General features: G+C 40.0%; 1 protein-coding gene across 1 annotated transcript in view; it reads left to right on the forward strand.

Annotated features, from left to right (window-relative positions):
* The first annotated feature begins 511 nt into the window (after positions 1 to 511).
* The window catches only part of GLT1D1 (glycosyltransferase 1 domain containing 1), a 58,701-nt gene continuing 39,226 nt past the window's right edge, over positions 512 to 19,986 (forward strand). The window contains exons 1-4 of the mRNA XM_075718988.1: positions 512 to 579; positions 9,039 to 9,187; positions 12,687 to 12,792; positions 18,189 to 18,240. Of these exons, the coding sequence (XP_075575103.1) occupies positions 512 to 579; positions 9,039 to 9,187; positions 12,687 to 12,792; positions 18,189 to 18,240 (375 nt within the window). The remainder of the gene's footprint in view (positions 580 to 9,038; positions 9,188 to 12,686; positions 12,793 to 18,188; positions 18,241 to 19,986) is intronic.

The raw sequence follows: 19,986 nt of genomic DNA on the forward strand, positions 1-19,986 counted from the left end.
AGTTTTTTCTCCGTTCCCGCACTGAACGCGAACCACGTCCACTTTGGGAGGCACGTGGCGGCCGCGGCGCAGCGGGGGCACTGCCTCAGGAGGCGGTGGCTGGGACCAGCCTTCCCCTCACGTTCTCCTCAGGAGGCCTCCTGTGCCACCAACAACTGAAGGCTTCTCTGAGGCCGTGGTTTGAGCACATCGTCTTCGTGAGCGTTTAATGAAAACACCTAGCACTATCTGGAGGTGGGCGGACGGGGCCGGATGCTCCAGGCCCGCAGCTTGGCTCTGCAGTCAAGTGCCCTCTGCCCAGGGCCACCCGGCCGTCCCCTGCCCCCCCCGAGGGCTTCGCGGGGGCCCGGGCACCGCGGCCTTCCCGCCCCGCTGGCCGCGGCGGGCGGGCCGGGGCTGGGGCAGGTGGCACCCCCGCTCCGCCGCCCTGGTTCCGGGAGGCCGCGCCCGGGCTGCCGGCAGGTGAAGGAGGCGGCGGCGGCGGCGGCCCGGGCGGGCAGGAGGGGCCGCTATGAGGCTGCTGGTGCTGGCCTGCCTCCGGGCGCAGACCGGCAACGCGACCACGGCGGCCAGGATACGGTAAGCGCCCCGCCGCCGCGCCATGCCAGGGGAGCGGGGAGCCCCCGCCGCCCAGCCCGCCGCCCCCCTCTCGGGGTCCCGGCCGCCGCCGCTGCCTGCGCTCCCCGCTCATGGGCGGGGCGGCGGGGCCGGCGCCCCCTCCCTTCGCGCTGAGGCCTCCGCGGCGGGCGGAGGGGGCTCGGCGCTGGCGCTGGGGCAGGGGGCGGGGGGGCCGTCCGCCATTCGCCGCCCGCGCCGGCGCACGGAGGCGGTGTCCGCTCCCCGCTCCTCTCCCGCCGCGGCCGCCGGGCGCCGGGGGCGTGTGAGGGGGCCGGGGCCGGGCGCCCAGGCAGGCCCTGTCCGGCAGCGCCGGGGGATCTGCCGCTGGCCGGGGAGCCGGGGGGCTGCGGGGCCGGGCCCGTCCCCGGGGGGTCGCCCCCGCTGCGGCTTTGCTGTCCGGGCAGCGTGTGCCCCTGCGCCCGGGCTGCTGGGGAGTGAGGGAGAGGGGAGCCGCGGGCTTATAGAGTCGTAGAATCACAGAATCGGTTAGGTTGGAAAAGCCCTTTAAGATCATCCAGTCCAACCATTAACCTACACTACCAAGTCCACTCTAAACCAATCAAGGGCAGACTAGGCTAAACCATGTCCCAAAGTGCCACCTCTGCCCGTTTTTTGAACACCTCCAGGGATGGGGACTCCCCCACCTCTCTGGGCAGCCTGTTCCAATGCTTGATCACCCTTTCCGTGAAGAAATTTTTCCTAATATCCAACCTAAACCTCCCCTGGCGCAGCTTGAGCCCATTTCCTCTTGTCCTATCGCTAACTACTTGGGAGAAGAGCCCAACCCCCCCTCCCTGCCCCCTCCTGCCAGGAGCTGCAGAGCGATCAGGTCTCCCCTCAGCCTCCTCTTCTCCAGGCTGAACACCCCCAGCTCCCTCAGCCGCTCCCCATCAGCCCTGTGCTCCAGACCCTTCACCAGCTTCGTTGTCCTTCTTTTCGGGGTTCCCCCCCCCAAAAAAAAAAACCCAAACCAAACCAAAGGCCTTTCTGCCCAGGGCAGTTTGCTGGCAGAGGGGCCGTTCGCCCTCGCAGGGTGGCCTGGGCTCAGCAGGCAAGAGATCATAGAATAGAATAGAATCATCAAATCGTTTAGGTTGGAAAAGACCTTTAAGATCATCCAGTCCAACCATTAACCAGATGTCCCCTCACCAGCCGCCCCACAGAGCCCTTGCGCAACCGGTGCTGGTCAGCGGTGCAGCGCGTTTCCTACGGGCTTCCCGCTCCGCGAAATACCCGGAATAAGGTGAGAAGCCCATGTGAAAAGCAGCAGGCTCCGGGAGCTCTGAAGTAAGGGTCTGTATGGGAGCCGTCCTAGAGCAGCAGTTGTGCGAGAGCTGCTCCAGTCAGCGCCCGTGCTGCGGGGATTCAACATGCAGCTCTCACGGGGATTGCGGACGTGAATCTGTGTGCTTTGAAATTGTTTGGGCTAACAGAACTGCATAAATAGCCTTACTGTCCCCACTTAACTTTGTCTGTGCTGTGGAAAAAGGATGTGGCTGACAGCATTTCTGAGGGCTTTGCTGTGCGTGTGAGCTTTGGTTAAAAAAAAAGAAAAAAAAAAAGTCACCATAAAAATGCAACAATTTCTGAATGGTTTTGTCCTCTTGAGGCCCGAAATAAGGACTTGATTGCTTCTTACCTGTCAAAGAGTCATCCACAGTTTAGTTGTTTTTCTTAGGATGAATCTCTTAGGATAGCCGACCGCTATTACAAGTTTTCCCTGGCCTTGATCTGCGTATTATCACGCTTTCAATGTTATGCACAGAAATAGTCCTCTGACACTGGTCAGTTTTTCGCGCTAGTTGTGTCATGCCAAGTTCGGTCTTAGATTTGTGCGGGGCTGCTGTATCGTGTAAGATAGCGGTAGAACGTACCTCATGCCAGTCACCCAGGCGTTGACGATAGAAAGCAAATGGAGCGTAAAGACCAGAGAAAGCTGAAGCTTTCTGTATTTTAAAACGATAATTGTTAATAAAATGTTGAGATGAAATAAACATGTTCTTATGTTTGTAAGACACATTTTTATACCTGTGCATGTCAGCACAGAGTTTATTCATGGTGGTTTGTATCGCGTTCTGCATTTCCTTTCCTCTCTGGCCTTTTGCTCTCATCGGATGATACAAAACCAGTTAATCTTGGGGACATCAGTGCTCATTCTTCCTCCATAAGATTATTTCTTCTGCCTTTACAAATTGAATATTCGCTTACCTTCATCTTCCACTTCAACTTTGAGGAAAGTCAGGCAAACATTTAGACTGTGGAGCCATTCAGAGGTAATCTAGCGGAGAGCAGGTTTTGCACTATTTCTAGTTAAACTAAGCCTGAATAAGCCAGACAAATGTCCACATAATATTTCAAATTGTCTTTTAATCACACTGAGACTGATGGTGATCGTGTGAGCACACTGCATCGAGACGCAGTGGTTTAGCAAGGTGCCTTTGCGTGAGTCACGGTAACCAGCAATTGCGGTTAGCCTTCTCCACCCGTGACTTGTGCATGGTGGCCTAAGATAATGTGTTTTAGCGTGAAAGAGGGCATAGACTCGGTGAGATGCAACAGCTCAGTTGACAGAGGGTTTTAACGTATTACCATGTTAATGCAATCATTTGCAGCTGTGTGAACGTATCTGCAGGGATCTGCGTAGAGAACACCAACTCGCTTTAGCATCCTGGTGCTTTACAGGCATACCTTCTACAAAGTGGAAGCTGCTTTCTCGTGCGCATAGAGCTTCAAACAGAAAGAAAATAACGAGCGAAAGGTCAATTTAATTCACCTTCACAATGAAGGTGGAATAAGGATTCTAACAGAAATAGTGTTTGAGAGTCAGTAACTTATGTCATGTTCAGTTGCTGTCTTATCACCTACCATAAATGTTATTTATAGTAATAATATAAATGAGCCCGTTCAGCGAAAAAAAAAAGTCTGATCAGGAAAAAAGGAAGACTATTAGCTAGCAATTAAATCCATCTTCCTGACTAAAAGTCTAGTCAAGTAACAGCTATCGCTAAAACCATCCTACGCAGATACTTCCATCTAATACTGGTTTTCTTAAGACTTTATGCCATTTAAAAAAAAAAAAAATCTACATGTTTGGGCTCAGTGACTGTGGCAGTGGAAGTGACTGCTCAGCTTTGAGTTGTGCTCTATAGATTTAACAGTAGTTGACACATAGCTGCTTTACAGAATAGACAGCCTAGGGAAAGAGATAATATTTCTGGATAAACCCTATTTTGTGCCTTTCAGGAAGTGTCAGTGTATCTACCTACCACCACCGTTCTGGAAATCAAAAAAAAAAAAAATCTACATGTATGGCTAAACGCTTGGGCATGTCACTTCTCACACTAATCTGCCATACCTGAGGTTAAGTGCATATGGTAACCTTTGTAGCATATGTGCTAATACACAGAAAATATATATTCCAATTAATATTTGGCTTCAGTTGTGTCTGCATACACGCTTATGAATTTATTTGTTCAATCTTTTTTTTATATTGTACTCTGGCAACTTTTGGTTAAGTATAAATGAAACAATGAAGTTGTCTCTAGGTTGGACACTTGCCAGCATAGATTAATTTTATGGCTTAATATGACTGGGTATACTATGTTTATGATATTATGGCTCTTCCTATAACTGCTTCATCTTTTCATAAATACGATATTCATTTCCTGAGTTTAAAGTAACTGGTGACAAAGATACCAGAATCTAATTTGGCTAGAAATCAGCTTGCTAAAACAAGCCATATAATGAATGCGCTGTGGGCTTTATTCACATTGGTGTGCATAATCTTTAATCACCTTAAAAAATATGAGCAATGAGTAGAGAATAAAACACTAAGCGAAAGTCTTTGGTTAGGCTGCCATTCTTCAGCCTTAGAAAGGAGATCAAAGAGGGTGTTAGGAAAGAAAATGAATGCATCTTTTCTGCCCCTTGAAATGTTCTGTTCATCTTTTATTACTTGGTAGTAAGGAGCAATAGAAATCTTGAATTAATTGGTTAATTAGAAAGATTTAGAGGAAGTATTTTGTCAATATGTAAATATCTTTTGGAGAGGGAGAGATTGCTTCAGTTCTCATTTGAAATGGGACGGTTGAGATAGCCGTTCTGTAAATCTCCAGGTAATCAACTGCAAGAGAATTAAACCCACAAATTCAATAATGCTTATCATTCCTCTTTACAATTATTTTTCAGCTTAGACATTTATTGGAGTAATTCTGAGCCCCAGCTTTTCTTCTGTTTAGTCTTACCCTGTCTGCTACCATTAAAATCACACAGAAGAGCAGCACTCGTACGGCAGAAGATCCTCTTCTCTTCGTGGTAGATCACAGGAGGTCTTGCACCCACCTACGTCTGTTTGCACAGGTGCTGGCAAATTCCTGCTGCTGTTTGCGTGGCCATTCCCAGAGCAGGACAGCTGCATGGCAGGCGTACATCCTCCACCTTTGGAACTGAGATGCAGTCATTCACATGGCCTGCACTTGATGTATGCTGCATCCCAAAATGTTTCACGTTGCTAGACCTATTTATAAGGCAAGATTAAACTTTGCAAAGTTATTTTGTCCTTCCAAAGGACAGTTATTGACTTCAGCACATAGAAACAGAAGGATTCTCTCCGCGTTTTCACTCCCATTTTTAATTTCTGTTCTTATTTGCGGTGGATTTTATTCGTACTTCATTCGGGCCAACACAATTTGTCTGTGTTGTTTAAAGGAGAAGTTTGAGAGAGAAATAAAATGAAGAATACTTTGCTTTAACAAGTATGAAAAAAATTAAGATAATTTACAAAGAAAACAGAGAAGATCAAGCAGGGTTTCAACTCTTGTAATTCGATCAGCTTCAGTGGGAATTGCAAGTATTCAGCTCTGGCCGAGTTTCAGAAAAGGCACTGGAAGTGACTGCTCAGCTTTGAGTTGTGCTGTATAGATTTAACAGTAGTTGACGCATAGCTGCTTTACAGAATAGACAGCCTAGGGAAAGAGATAATATTTCTGGATAAACCCTATTTTGTGCCTTTCAGGAAGTGTCAGTGTATCTACCTATCACCACCGTTTTGGAAATCAAGCATTCTTTGTCTGCAAGTAATTCCATTGAAATAGCAGTTGAAAATTAGAACGTAAATGTTTTTGAGAGGAAGACATCACAGAAAATAAAGCAAGTTTCAAAACTATACTACTTTAGAGGTAACCATACTTTTAACTCACTTGTGTCTTAGCTTCAGCCATGCTGTGTTTGGAACTATTAAACTATTTCTGTATATGAAGGCCTGTGAACTGCAGATCCAGGTGAAGGCGGGAAGACTGCTAGCCGGGATAAGTGAGAAGTAGCAATCAATAATGTAGGAAATAAAAAACTGAAACATTGTAAAACATCATCTGGAATTTCATAGTTGTGTTAGAGAAAAAGGTTTTTCCATAGAAATCTTTAATAAAGTGAAAACGTGTCAGAAAAGGGTTGTACCTTTTAGCAGTATCTCTCTGCATATAGTTTAGATCCAGAGGAGACACTTAGAAGTTTCATGTGTAAGCCTCATGATTTCCCAAGAGTGTAAAAAATATAACAAAAAAGATGAATTCCTGGAAGACTAAAATCAGTGGGGCTGGGAAATAGTGTGTATAAATATCACAGTGTAAGCAGTGACTAATATAATGTACTCTGAGAAATGATCTTTCAAACTTACTGAATGACTGAAGTTTTCCCTGTTTGGTTACTTCCTAGCAAAACACCCAAAATCTGGAATCCGACAGCCAAACTCCATTTTAGAAATATTATTCTCCCCAGGTAGTGGCGTTGGCTTCCATGAGAGTTTTGGTAGAAGGGCAAGATAAGGCAGAGCAAAGCAAATCCTGGATCCGAGCAATGATTACTGGTTGTTAAGACACTTACTTGGAAATTTATCTACCATGTACAAAACCGTGATAGAGAGAAAATGTAGCCTTGAGATTTAGCATTTTCAGTGTTGTCTTAGATTCACAGACAGCAGCAGCCGTGCTCATTTTTATTTTTCATTCAGAAAGTATTTGTTTGTGAAATGGCAAAATAATGTGAATACACAGTTGCCAGGAGGAGAAAATATATGGGTAATGTATCTTTTCTGTCTTGGCTTGATTCAGGGACATCTGTGACTTCATAGACAGATCGGCCTTCAAAAAAAACCTCCTGCAATAGCTTTGCAGCACCCTCTTATCATGTTCCTTGATAACAGCATATGTGTGAAAATCATAGTCGGCTTTTTTTTTGGTTATAAAGATGAAAAGTCATTTAGAAAATATGAAAATACCACTGTAAATTTCAATACTTAAATACTACCCAATAACTCTGCTTCTACGCACATATATTTCCATATATGCATAATCTGCAGCCTGTGACTAATCATATTGAACTCAATGGTATGGTTATGGGAGTAAGGCCTCTTTACATCTGGGAATTCAAAGTATTCTGGGAATAATTTGATAATTTTTCCTTCTTAAGCTGTATGCACATTTTTTTACATGCTCCTGAGTCATTATGTGTAGAAAAAAAATTGAAGAAATAGAGGTAATCCACAATTGCCGAGCCTTGGAACACTTGAGGGAGTCCCCCTCTATTTACTGCAGAAACAGCTGTCACTCAGCTGTGAGATTTGGAGCTGTGGAAACTGTGGAGGAAAGGAAAAGTATTCATTCCTAGTACATTAAAAAAAAAAAAAAAGATGCTTTAGATCGAAATTCCTAGCTAAGTTTCTTGATTCCTGATGTCCTGAGAGAGTTATTTTCAAATTAATTGTAATATGCAAACATATTGCTTGTACATGATAGTGATTTATGGTAATTGGAATACTGATGGGAAAAAAATCCTTTAGACTATTTAATGAGCACCTGTGAAATTATGGAATGCATGCACGAGCATCCCTAGTATTTGCCCGAGAGATTTTCTTTCCACAGCTGCAAGATTTGGGCATCATTATTTAGATATAAATTGAGAACCTCTTTCAAAAGGCAAGCAGGTACTTGGTACAAGTTCATGGGACAACTGATGTAAATAATTGCTCAGCAGTGTAAATAAGGAGCTTACAATCTGGCTGTATTTTATTATTTATTAGTACTTATTATAATTTATTGGTCTTGTTTCAAACAGTGACGTTAAAAGTAAAATGAGTTTCTTTTTAGAATAAGGAAGAAATACAGCACCATATGTTGTGCCAATGGAGCTCTGTCTGATATAGTGCTAATACATTCCTTCCAAGGCCTCAAGACATTTTACAACATTTTTAGCACCAATTTTGCAGTAACGACTAACTTCTGCAGGACAGAAAATTACATTCCTTGGGAGGATATGAAATGATCAGGAAAGGAAAGAGCCGACATTATCCAAGAAGCTATTGAGTTAGCAGGATTTTAACACCAGAACAATTAATAAGCTATGAGAAATAAATCAACTGGAACAATATGTAATAAGCAGAAAGCATTCTTGTGGTCTTTTTGTAATATTGAAAATTGAAACACGACATGTCAGCAGATACAGTGTGCTAGTTTCTGTCAAAACGTGGATTTTTCTCCTGTATTTTCTCCTGGTTTTTGGCTGATGTAATTGGAAAGATTGGTAACTGATTCTGGTTTTGGTGGGGGAAATTATGAGCCTAGTGTATGAAAGAAAAGACTAAAACAAAGCTCACTGAAATGCCTAAAGTAAAGCTCCCGGTAGTCAATCAGTTTCTTGACTTCAGCAGTCTTTTAATCAATGTTGTAATATGAGGAACCACTGTGTATAAAGATGAATGGGTAAGCTGACGCTAGAATTGGTGGGTTTTGTTGTTTGGGTTTTTTTTTTTTTCTTTTTAGCAATTGAGATTTTAAAAAAAGACTGTGAAAGTATTTGTGTAATTACTTCTGTGTAGTTTTTTTCTCATACTTCCATTATCCTGTGCCTGTTTTACAAACGGGTAACTAAGACAAGAAGCAATCAAACCCACAATCAAACAGAAAAGGAATACAGTTTCAACTCTCCACTTCTATTTATGTATTCTTTTTTTGCCTGTTCTGTATTTTTAATAGCATTGATTAGCTGGACATATTTGTGTTTTCTTCACTTGGTGGCCTTTCTCCAGAACAAGGATCTGAGAATCTCTAAGACCAAGGTCTAACACGCTCCATTCAAAAGGAAAGGAGTCTTCTCAGCATATTAAGCTGAAGCTCAATCAGGAAAGATCCCGATCATACTTCACTTCTGCTGATTTCCAAAGGTGGTGTTGATACAATTTTCCAGGAAAAAAAAAAAACCCTTGTAAATAGCTCCATGGTTGCTTGAACAAAATTAGCATAAAGGTGAATGTTGGAGCAAAAATTATTCAGGAAAAACATTTTGATTAAGCTTATTTAATATACTGGCATGCCTACAACATTAATAGTATCTTTTTTATTCTTTTTCTATTTGTTCCCATAACAAAGGAATCATCTACATGCTGCGGGTCATATCTGTGTTCTTAAAGATGCTTTCATGTATGAAAGTCCAGCTGAAATAGCACATCTAACCTCCACAGAGAAGTTTGATGCAGCCCTGGCCATTCATCTTTATAAAGGAGGCAGACTTCTGCAAGGTAATCCTTTTTCTATTTTGCAATAAAGATACCTCTTAAACAGGTACTGAAAGAGAAGAGAATGAATACAAACAGTTATAACTGGCTATAAATGTATGAACCCATATGTAATGTAGTTACTCTGTTTATCCACTTCAACAAATGCTGAACATCTTTCTTTGTGGGAGATCTGATCCAGAGAGGAGAGAACTAAATAAATGTGCTTTTAAAGCACATAGTGCATTCATAATTAAGTTCTTTAACTACATTAAGATAAGAGCATTATATTAACAATGAGATACTTTCAGCAAGTGTGTTCTTTCAGAAGACAATGACTTGGCTAAGTATAGGCTGAGCTCAAATAGAAGAAAGCAGAGAGGCTAATTTGGTATTTCTGCTCAAAAATGAGTCAGGGTTTTTTGGACATGAAATAACTTTGCGATGTCGTTCATGCTGGCTATACTGTAGGAGACAGCATGTTACCAGACAAATAATAAAATTTTCTGTTGTATCTAGCCATGTAGAACAAAACTTAGCCTGCCATTAATGATACACTAGAAGCACTGGCTTTCAAAATTACAGACACTGTCACCTACTGAAACTGCAAGTGTGTATCCATTTTTGAGATCACATTCGTATTGTACAAATCTTTTCACTTGGACAAAGGTACATAATTTGATACTTGCATTGGATCTCAGTGTAAGTTGTTGTGCTAGTTTTCAGGCTTCAGAAATCCCCCCACAATTTCTGCTGGTGGGTTTTCAGAAAGCCTGAATTATTATGTCTGGCATGCTTGTGTATCTTTTGCTACAACGGGGCTCTGATTTCAGTAGGGATCCTAGAATACAAATAAAAAAATAATTCTGTAAGATGAGCTCTGCTAACATAAGTATTAAGACTTGTCTCGTTGGAATATAGAGGTGATTGTTTTTGTGACAAGACCTAGAATTGTTTTGGAGGAGGCTTATGGAAGGTCTTAGAACTATCTCTCTTTTTGCTAAGGAACAAAAAAACAAGGTTGGGTTTTAAATGTTTACTGTAAAACTTTATTGCAGTTTTGACTTGCATAGCATTACCCGAATGCTGTTGCTATTAGCTTTTCAAAATCCCAAGTGACCTACAAAGCCTGATACTTGAATGATTTACAAAAGCTCAGTAATTTAAATAAGTCAGAGTCACGCTGTTCCAAAAAGCATCTGCAATAACTGAAAGAAAAATAAAACAGAAATCTGTGAAAAGCAAGGCAGTAAGTAGTATGATTGCTGGGATGATCCTGGTCAAAGTGTAAAAGTTATTGTAGACTTCTTGAAAGAAAAAAGTGAGTCAGGACATTCCTGATTCTTCTAACATTTAATCTTTCCATACCCTGTATTAAGAAATACCTTAAAGAAGTTTGGTGATTACAGTAATACTACCATTACTACCATGCTACCAGTCTTTTTGGCCTCATCCTGGAAACTTTGTTTACACGATTGGGGATGTATGATCAACACATGTAATAGATGACATAAGAATTATTTACTTTTTTATTTATTAGAAAGGCAATGTATGTTTTATATTGGATTACAGAAAGTCTGTTGAAGATTAGTGCTGTGGTGCTTTGATAGCCCACATTAATTCTCTTTACCTGCAAACATTAGTGTACAATATCTAAAAATGTCAGGGAAAGTCTTTTAAGTAGCCAGAATGGCAATTAGTCTTCCATCCTTTTTGTTTGTTCTTTCATTTAGTAAAGAGAAAATTAGCAATGCTAATAAATCCTCATCTTCCAGCTCACTTAATTTTCAAATATAAATTTGAAACATATAGTATGTTTTCTATCTTTGTCAACATATTTATTTTGTTCCTCATTTGCTTTAAGATTTCCTTATTTGCTTGTTTTTAATCATAAATTTTAATTATAAGAGTTCACTGAATTTAACCTATCATTTCCCCCCCCACCCCCTAAGACACTGTGGTAGCTATGGAAAGTGTCACCAGTAGTTTTCACAGCCATGAACGTTCAAGGTCAGTTATATTATCTCTCAAAAGGAACAACCTCCATCAACACAGTAACTTCTAGTGCCCTGCTTGTTGGTCCAGTGCTGAGGACAGTGTTGTCTACTGAGTCTTTCATCCCTCTCCATCCGATAGCAAGAGGGGAAAAACAAAGCATATTTTCTGCCTTTCTTGATACACAGTGTATAGTGGCAATACAGCCTAACTGCTTATTCTTGTTCACAGTCAGAAGGAAACCTTGGCTTCATCTGTTACAGCTAACAAATCTGCAAAACCCACAAAATCAGTCACCTTAATGACAGGTTTTGTAGACTGTCTTACTGGAGACTGTTTCTTTTGCAAAACTGCAGTCCCATTTGGAATTTAAAACTATGTTCTGCATGTAGTAATTAGCCACCATGAGGTTGTTATTTGTTAGCTTAATGTGGTGTAAAACTGACCACTTAATCTGTTTCAGTGCTGAAACAATCAATGGTAAACATTATTGTCTGCTATCTTGATCAGTTTATGGAGAGAACCTGACTCCAAGTAAAGTAATACTATTAGAAAGGAATATTGCAGCACTATTGGCTTTTGTATTTTCATCTAAGCAGGCTTTGGCCTCCTCCATGCAAGTCTGGCTCCTGTTAGCATAGAAGTGCTACACTGCCTGTTTTGGTGGCTTTACCCTTAGGCAAATATGAGTTTATTCTGATGCCGTTTATCAAAACTAGGTTTTTACCAACGTGCAGACACCACTAGGATATATATGATTTTGTTGATACTCTAAAATTTGAATGTTGATAAGGTCTTGTGCACTTACTGTCCCACAACCAACATGCCTTCCTCTGCTTTTACTGTTCTGAGCACTCTAAGGCATCCTAAAACAACTTTCATAACTTGGGTGATCATAGACGGTCTTGGAACAACCAATTATAAACACAGATCCATCTTTTGGGATGGAATTAGGCAAAACAATGGTTTACTGCCTTATTTAATTTGGTGACCTTTTCCAGTGGTGTGGCTCCATCTACATTTTTTGTAGCAGTAAAATCGGCTTCAGAAGTCAATATTTAAAAAACCAACCAATATTTAAAAGACCAACTTTGCAGGATGGTCACCCAAACCACCGTATTGGAATGCTTGAGGGGGCAGTGAACGAGTGGCTGAGGCTAGATACCTGGGACCAAACTTTACAATACTCCATCTCATTAAAATGTGAATAACATTTAAAATATATATGCTGTTTGGTGGGCTGCCAAGTGTAGAAACTAATTGATTGTTTTTACTAAACGTGGAAAAGGCAACGAAAATCTCATAACTACACACAACGGACTGACATGCTGTGAAAGTGCATAGTTATTGTATGGGGTTTTTCAGTGCCAAAACCATAAAAATTTAAGTTTCTTCAGGTTTCTTTTTCAAAGGCTTTTGCTTACAGATGTGATACAGTATTAGCAATATACTTTTCACTCTTAATGTCCCCTTCTAGTCATTACCTGGACATGTTGGTCAACTTCTCATCATAGCCATTGCTTTGCAGGTAGCAGAATTCCTTTTGGAATCATCTTTGGTGGGACAGATGTAAATGAAGATATCAAATGTGAAGAGAAACATCGGGTAATGGGAGCAGTGCTAGGAGAAGCCAGGTAAAAGCATGTGTGGAAGGTTTATGACAGGAAATTGCTTTTTTTGTAATGGCAGATCTTTTAGGAGCTGTTCCATAAATGCTTGGAATCACTGGGAGATGTGTAGGCCAGCGGACAAAGGATAGACTGCTTGAAATCCCTGTGATCTCTACATATTATTTTATGATTCAGTGATGGAAGTAGAACAGTTTCTTCATAAAATGTAGTCTGTATGCCATCTATTCATTTTATATTTGCTCTGTTACAGTTGTTTCGTCGTATTTATCCATGTAAAAGTTGGCAGAGGTAGTGCTGAAACTTGGTCTTGGGCTCTAAATTTTCAAAAATACTCAAGTCCCATTAAAAGCTAATGAAATCTGTGCTCTTGCTAACTAATCCTGTACTTTGTCTGCTGAATCATAACTGTTTTCTAGAATAATAGAACTATGCATGTGATGAGGATATAAAATTCTAAGGCAGGTAAAAGAAATGAGAAGAATAATAGCAGGTAAAAGAAATGAGAAGAATAATAGCAAGAATACTTAACCTGGGATTTGGCAGCACATTGCTCGGTAGAATAATCTACTTTATGGGTAGGCATTGTAAAGTCAGCCTTTGATGGTTACTGTAACTGTGGACTGTAGCAACTTGACTGTGGTTTATTCAGCGTGTTTGTAATGGATACAATTTTATGCAATCAAGTTTTAATTTCTTACCAAAATTATTTTACTGTTTATATTTGCAAAGATTTAGGTAAAGAAATACACATCTAAGTATCTCCAACAATATCCATACAGTTTCCATTTGTACAGAACTACCCTGGCCATGACAGGACCGATATTTGGTATTTAAATAGAGAATCTTTAGTAGTGGAGGTGGTTAACGGTGGGTTAGTGGTGGAGGTATGATTATTTAAATAGCAAATCTTTGTTAGCGGTGGAGGTGTGAATATTCTCATTAAATCTTACTGTAGTAATATTATTAGCCTAAACAAGGTTGGACCCTGTTTGCCAAGGCCCTGTGCCAGAAGTGCTAAATGCTGCTCCAAGTTGTTTTTCTTTAAAACCTCTGTTTCTTAGTAAATTCTGGTTTATGTTACGCATATTCAAACATATAAAATATTCTGTATTGGCACTAACATATTTTATGCATTAAGGACTATCTGTACATACAGACCAAGCTGCCCAGCAGTTTGACTTAAGTGAGGTGACAACTAAAAATAACTGGTATGTGTCCTGTTACCTCACAAAATCAAACCTGTTCTCAGAGGCCTCCCATTTAGCTTGTTGACAGAGTGCTTGATTGAAAAACAGGTGACAAGTGTTTTGTTATTTTTTCCTGCTAGTGTGATCCATTCTCTAGATACATGAACAAAGAAGCAGAGACTGAAAAAAGTCTTTAAGCAAATTCTCTCAATTTTTTAGGTGAATTGAGAAGGGAGTATTTTCAGGGCGTTTTAAAGTCCGGAAGAGTTCTAGTGACATGTCAGTGTAGTCATCAAATTTAGTTTAAGAACTGATCAGAAATCAGAGAAAACTACTAAAAGCCAAAAAGGTTTTTTGTAGCATTTCTCATTGTTCCAACACCCCCAGAAAAGAAGTTTCCTTCTGTTTGATCCAAATGTCTGTTGACTTCAACAGCATTTGATCATGTCCATGGTGGGCCAGTAAGCCCTTTTCTTATTGGAAACTTAAGCATTTTATGTACGTAAAGCTTCCAATGGATGATATTAGTTTAATATATAGCTTAAGTCTTACCAAGATAGAGGCTAAGGTTGTCAGTTCATGTGTAGCCAGCGTAATAGCTCACTGAGGGCAGGGATGGCTCTACTGCTACCTCTCTTCCTCTCTTTCACCTTTCTTCTGCTTGTGGCTGTGTGATCCACCCTTCCTTGTGCCAGGATTGGGCTGCTTTCTGAGCAGGTTGAACTCACTAAATGGCATAAAATTGGCTTCCCCTCCCCTCCTCCCCCCGCCGCCCCGGGTTAGTTTTCTACCCCTTTAATAAGAAAAGTCAGCTTGTGGAAGGATATGAGAAGGATTTCTTTTTGGTGTCAGTAAGTTGCTACAGCGGGCCACTCAGCCTCATGGAACTGTACTGTGCCCGAGCTTCTGGTGACTTGAATGCTCTGAAGAGTCATCACTCCAGAACTGAGCTCGCATATGCAAAGGGGTCCCCAAGTGTACAAAGTGAGATAAAATTTAAGCATCTGGAATGTCTTATCAAATCCAGTGGTACTGCTTGCATACTTACTCTCGGAGAGCTTAAATATCTTGCTGAGCAAAGCTTGCTCAGGATACTATCTCTGTTCATTCATCACAGCGTTCTAGCTAAGACTGATAACTACAGTGGTTCAGATACAGCAGTATGGATTTTGGTTCATATTAGCAATGAGGAAATGCGTACAGAACCTGCATCAGGCTTATATCTTGTAGTTTTATCTTTGCTAATACCACTATATGTTCTAGCTATTATTAGCTAACTTAACGCTGGCATAGATATGCTGTTCTGTCTAGAGTGCCCTATAAAATGTGGTAGGTAAACAGATTTTAAAGACAGCACTTAATCACGCTCATTGAAAAATCATTAGGGCATGTTCTTACATCTTAGTGTGGCTTGTAGTTGAAAAGCAACTTAAGGCCCCATTCAAGACAAAATTTATGCACCTGTTTACTTTTGTTATCAAATAATCAGAAGTTATTTAAACAGGTCTGAAGGAAGAGAAAAGAGATATCTAATGTGTCAGTTAAATTTCAGCTCTGTGCAAAATGAAAGTTCTATAAAAACAGAATCTCTAAATGTGTCCATTTGATCCACTTCTGTGTTTAAAATATGATCTGTCACAAATATAGTGAATATATCTTATGTAAAAGCTGTGCTTTACTGAATGTTTTTTTTTTAATGATAGTTAAGTTAGGAACTTGAAGTATAGTTTAGTAGCTTGTATTTCCTATGTTTCAAAATATATCACTGCATCCTTATGCATTTCGTATTTTCTCTGCTACAAGAGAAGTCAGTCAGTTTTCTAGAAGTTACTCTGAATGGATCTCTTCTCCAGTATTATCACTAGTATTATTTATCGCATAGTTATTAAAAGAAACATTGATTTTTTTTTTCTTTATTGATTGCAGGGTTCTAAGCAGAAAGTATCATGAATTGTAGATTACTTGTCCAGTACAATATAGCACCACATTCCGTAAAACAAAGTATTGAACACTGTCTAGCTTTATAATGGGTGTTTCATTTTTAATCAAATTCCTCTAAATGGTGGTTGTACTCCTCTGGGGTATTTTTTTCTATTGAACAGTATTTTGTAGACTTAGGAGCAACAGTCTTTTTCTGCTTGTTAATGTGATGTATTGAAAGTGTAATTGCAAAAACTGGAAAGGGAGCATGTGCAACCTGACAAAACAAGCATTTGCAAAGGCTTTAATAACCTTAAAGCTGTCAAGTTGTATATGTGAAATTCATTGTAGTACCATAAAGCAGATACTACAAAACAAATGTATGGGAATAAGGTTTGTTTCAAGAAACAAAAGTAGAAGTTATAATTCAACATTTATGTGACTTCTAATGAATGATTGTGATTTCATGTCCTCAAATTATAACATAGCGTCTCCAATGGAAAAGCACTGTTCTGCTTAGAATGTGCTTCATATCTAACCAGAGTTGGCTCAGGACAGAAACATTACATTCATTCTATGAAAAAGAAACACTGAATCCTAAGTGTAATATGTGATAACCTCTGTTTTATATTCAATATCTATAAAAGCAATTAAAAAAAAAGGAATTTTGCTGAGCAGACACATTATGTCTCATATGAAGGAGGCGTTCAAACATTTCTATTCCACAGGACTAATAGTCTTCACAAATGGTCCCATTTGTGGTTCTAGTTAACACTAAAGTTCCATTTAAGAACAGTCAAAGGATGCGTTTATATTTCATTACAACTTAAAAGCTACATTAAAGCCCAGCATGTTCTTAAGATCTCTTCTGAACAGGGATTCTCTATTAACTCTGACTCTATAAAAATATCTCATGTGACTTCTTGGTATTACACCAAGCTCCCAGTAAGAATAACTTGTTTATCTAGTGTGTTTAGAAATCAGACTTCTGTGTCTGAAGTCTCTCTGTAATGAGACACCCAAAAATGAAAACTGTTCATATCAATGCTGCTTTTAAATGTTCTCTGACGTAACTTTTCTGTTATGTGGAACAATAGTGTACTACATAGATTTCTCAAAGGCACATAAGTAGAAGTCCAGATGAGCTGTTATAAACAGCCGTAAGGGAAAAAGTGGAAGTAAGCTTGGGAGCCGAATTCTCTTCTCCCTCGCAGATGAAAACCCTAGCCACCAACTTACTCAAGTACACTTTTGTTTGCTTGTTCTTACTTTGGTGTTATGATTTATATACATCACAGAGGAGGAGTAGGTGGTGTTCATATACTATTTTACAGTTCATTCATTTAAACACCCCTCTCATAACAAAGAAAAGTCTTAACCAGAGAACAGTCCAAATGCCCTTCTATCAGTATTACATCTGGCTAGTGTAATGGTCTCTTTGCCTGAAACGATGACTGTGGTAAATCTCATTTCTGGGCACCCAGTTCTTCCCTATTTATTATAAAGGAATATCAGGTGTCTAACTCAGCACTGCAAATTTCGTCTCCACTGCAGATGCCTAACATCAGAGCTACAGAGCTGAGTGTCCCAAGTCTGTGAGATTCCAGAGTTGGAGCCCAGTCACTGAATCATCTTTCTTCTTTTTTAGATTATTTAATTCTGGTATTTTTCCTGAAGAATAACCTTTTGGTCTCTCAGATGTTTGTTACTCATTGACAGCTTTGGCTGCTTAGAAATAAGGGGAGGACATTGGGGAAAGGTTTAAAAAAAATCCATCTGGTCATTTGAATTAAGGTCAGTTGCAATGAGTTGCAAATAGTGGGACTGGGTATTGTCAAACAACAATAGTATGAAACAAACTGGACTTAAGATCCCTTCTTAACAAGCTTTCTGGTTGTGAAGAGGGCTACTGCCACTTGCAAAGATGTAGAAACAGGAGATGCTAACTCACTACTGCAGCTGTACATATTAATTATATATTATATTATTATTATATATTAATCTAGATAAACTGGGGGATGTTCCCATTATTTGGGGTTTCTCTTACTTTAGGATATCCTCACTTTAACTCCCACGAGCTCTAAGTTGTAAAGTCTGAAGAGATACCATTTGTTTAACCACTATTTTCTGGTAAAACAAATAGAAAGCCTGCTTTCTGTCTTTCCATCTATAATCATTTGTATAAGCCTCTGCTCTTTGTTCTTATAAAGATTTTTTTCTGAAGTACTTTCCTGTTTTTATGTTGAAACACTTCAAGCAGATGATCCCAACTGTTTTTGTCCATTTAACTAGGTTTGCCGTGGCTTTCACGGTGAAAATGAAGGAACTGGCAGCAGCAGAGTGGGTATGTTTATGTGATGAGGGTGATGCTTATAGTATTAGCAGCTATGCATTCTCCTAAAATGTTTTCTAAATAATGCTAGAGAATTGCCGTAATCTTCATATTCTCTATTGCTGTTTTTCCTTTCAGAGAAAGCATTTCATATTTATGTACTTCGACAGGTCAAATAGATCTGGCATTTAAAAGCTGTTTAGTATTTGAAAAGAGTATACAGCAGTTTAGGAAGTGCTTCTCTGTAACATTTAAAACTAATCATTACTGTTGTTATCGAGTCTCCTGATGCCATATGCATATATTGTTTCTTTTTGCATCATTTAATAAACTTCTTTATGTTGCCAAAATTCAACTAAACAGCTTTACTTACAATAAAGAATTTGGAAGAATAATTTGAAAATATTTGTTTTGTCAACACTGGAAATAGAATGAACTTCTTAAGGTGAACTGCAGAGGTAGAACTGAAGTTATGCTCAGCCCAGCAATATGTGATATACAGCCCTGTTGACCAGGCCTTGAGGGATATGTAGCACATAAATAGCACTTAACTTTCTCTAAAACTCATCTCTCCTTCTGAAAACAAAATGAAACACGCTGTCCTGAATGATATATGGAAAAAATAAAATTATTTTCATCTAACAGTATAGTGGTTAAATACATTTGGCAATGTATTTGAAGGAGATCATTTAGCCAGCAAAGAACTGGGAGCAATAATGGTTCGTTCTCTTTCTCTTCATTTAGTAGGTACCATCGCATCTGCTGTATTGCAGGTCTACTTAAGACATTCAGTGCCATTATTTTTAGTATCTGATGCTCCTGCTTGAAAATAGACTGGGTCAACATTTTCACCCGTATGTGGTTGAGTTGATGGCAGGCTGCCAGTGGAGAAAATTGAGACAAATCCTTGAGGTAGACGGTGCTCAATCCTGGTTTCTGAAGAGCGGAGGAAGACCATAAAGAGCTGCCAGTCATTTGAGTACAAGGAGCGCTTTTGGGTGGTGTCAGGCTGCACTGGTGACCTGTGAAAAACTCCCCACCAGGCAGCAGGGCTTGCTGATCTAGCTTGTTAGCCCGGGTGATTTTCTGTGCACGGTTAGCTTTCCAACTAACTTGTTGGCTAAAGACTTGTACTGGATCACAGAGAACTGCAAGGGACACCAGATCCAGTGAAGGGTAAGCAGTAACTATTTGGCTGACAGTAAGGGGCAACACGCTGGGATAAAAAGAGCAAGGCAGGACCACCCTCTTCCAGCTGCAGCGAGCTGTTAGCTCCGTTCACCTCATCTTGTGAAACATCAGCTGAAGCTGAACAATAAATCCAAGAAGTAGAAACTAACTGCTTGGTATCTCTTCGGTTCTAATTTGCATCATAATATAATCACTAATACAGCCTTGCCTAAAAAAAATCACTTCGAGTGGAGCTTGCACAACAGAACAATTTTAATAGTCAATACTTTGTTTCAGCATGAATTGATTTGTTTTATCTATTTGCATTAAAAGGATACATGAGCAGACATAGGATCTGGTATTTACATTACAAATATAACTTGGTTTTAATTGTTACCACAGTGAACTTCATGATGGGTAAACATGAAAGGGTGCAGCTTCTGTCATAGATCTTATGCCAGTAAATGACAAAAGTAACAGAGTATAAGGAGGAGAAACAAACATGAACTTTGAAATCCTTTTGAAGTCAGCACCTCAAATGTTTTTAAGTACTTAACTTTGATTGATTTTACCTAAACACCTTTGTGC

The sequence above is a fragment of the Pelecanus crispus genome, chromosome 11, assembly GCF_030463565.1.
Source record: "Pelecanus crispus isolate bPelCri1 chromosome 11, bPelCri1.pri, whole genome shotgun sequence".
NCBI lineage: Eukaryota > Metazoa > Chordata > Aves > Pelecaniformes > Pelecanidae > Pelecanus > Pelecanus crispus.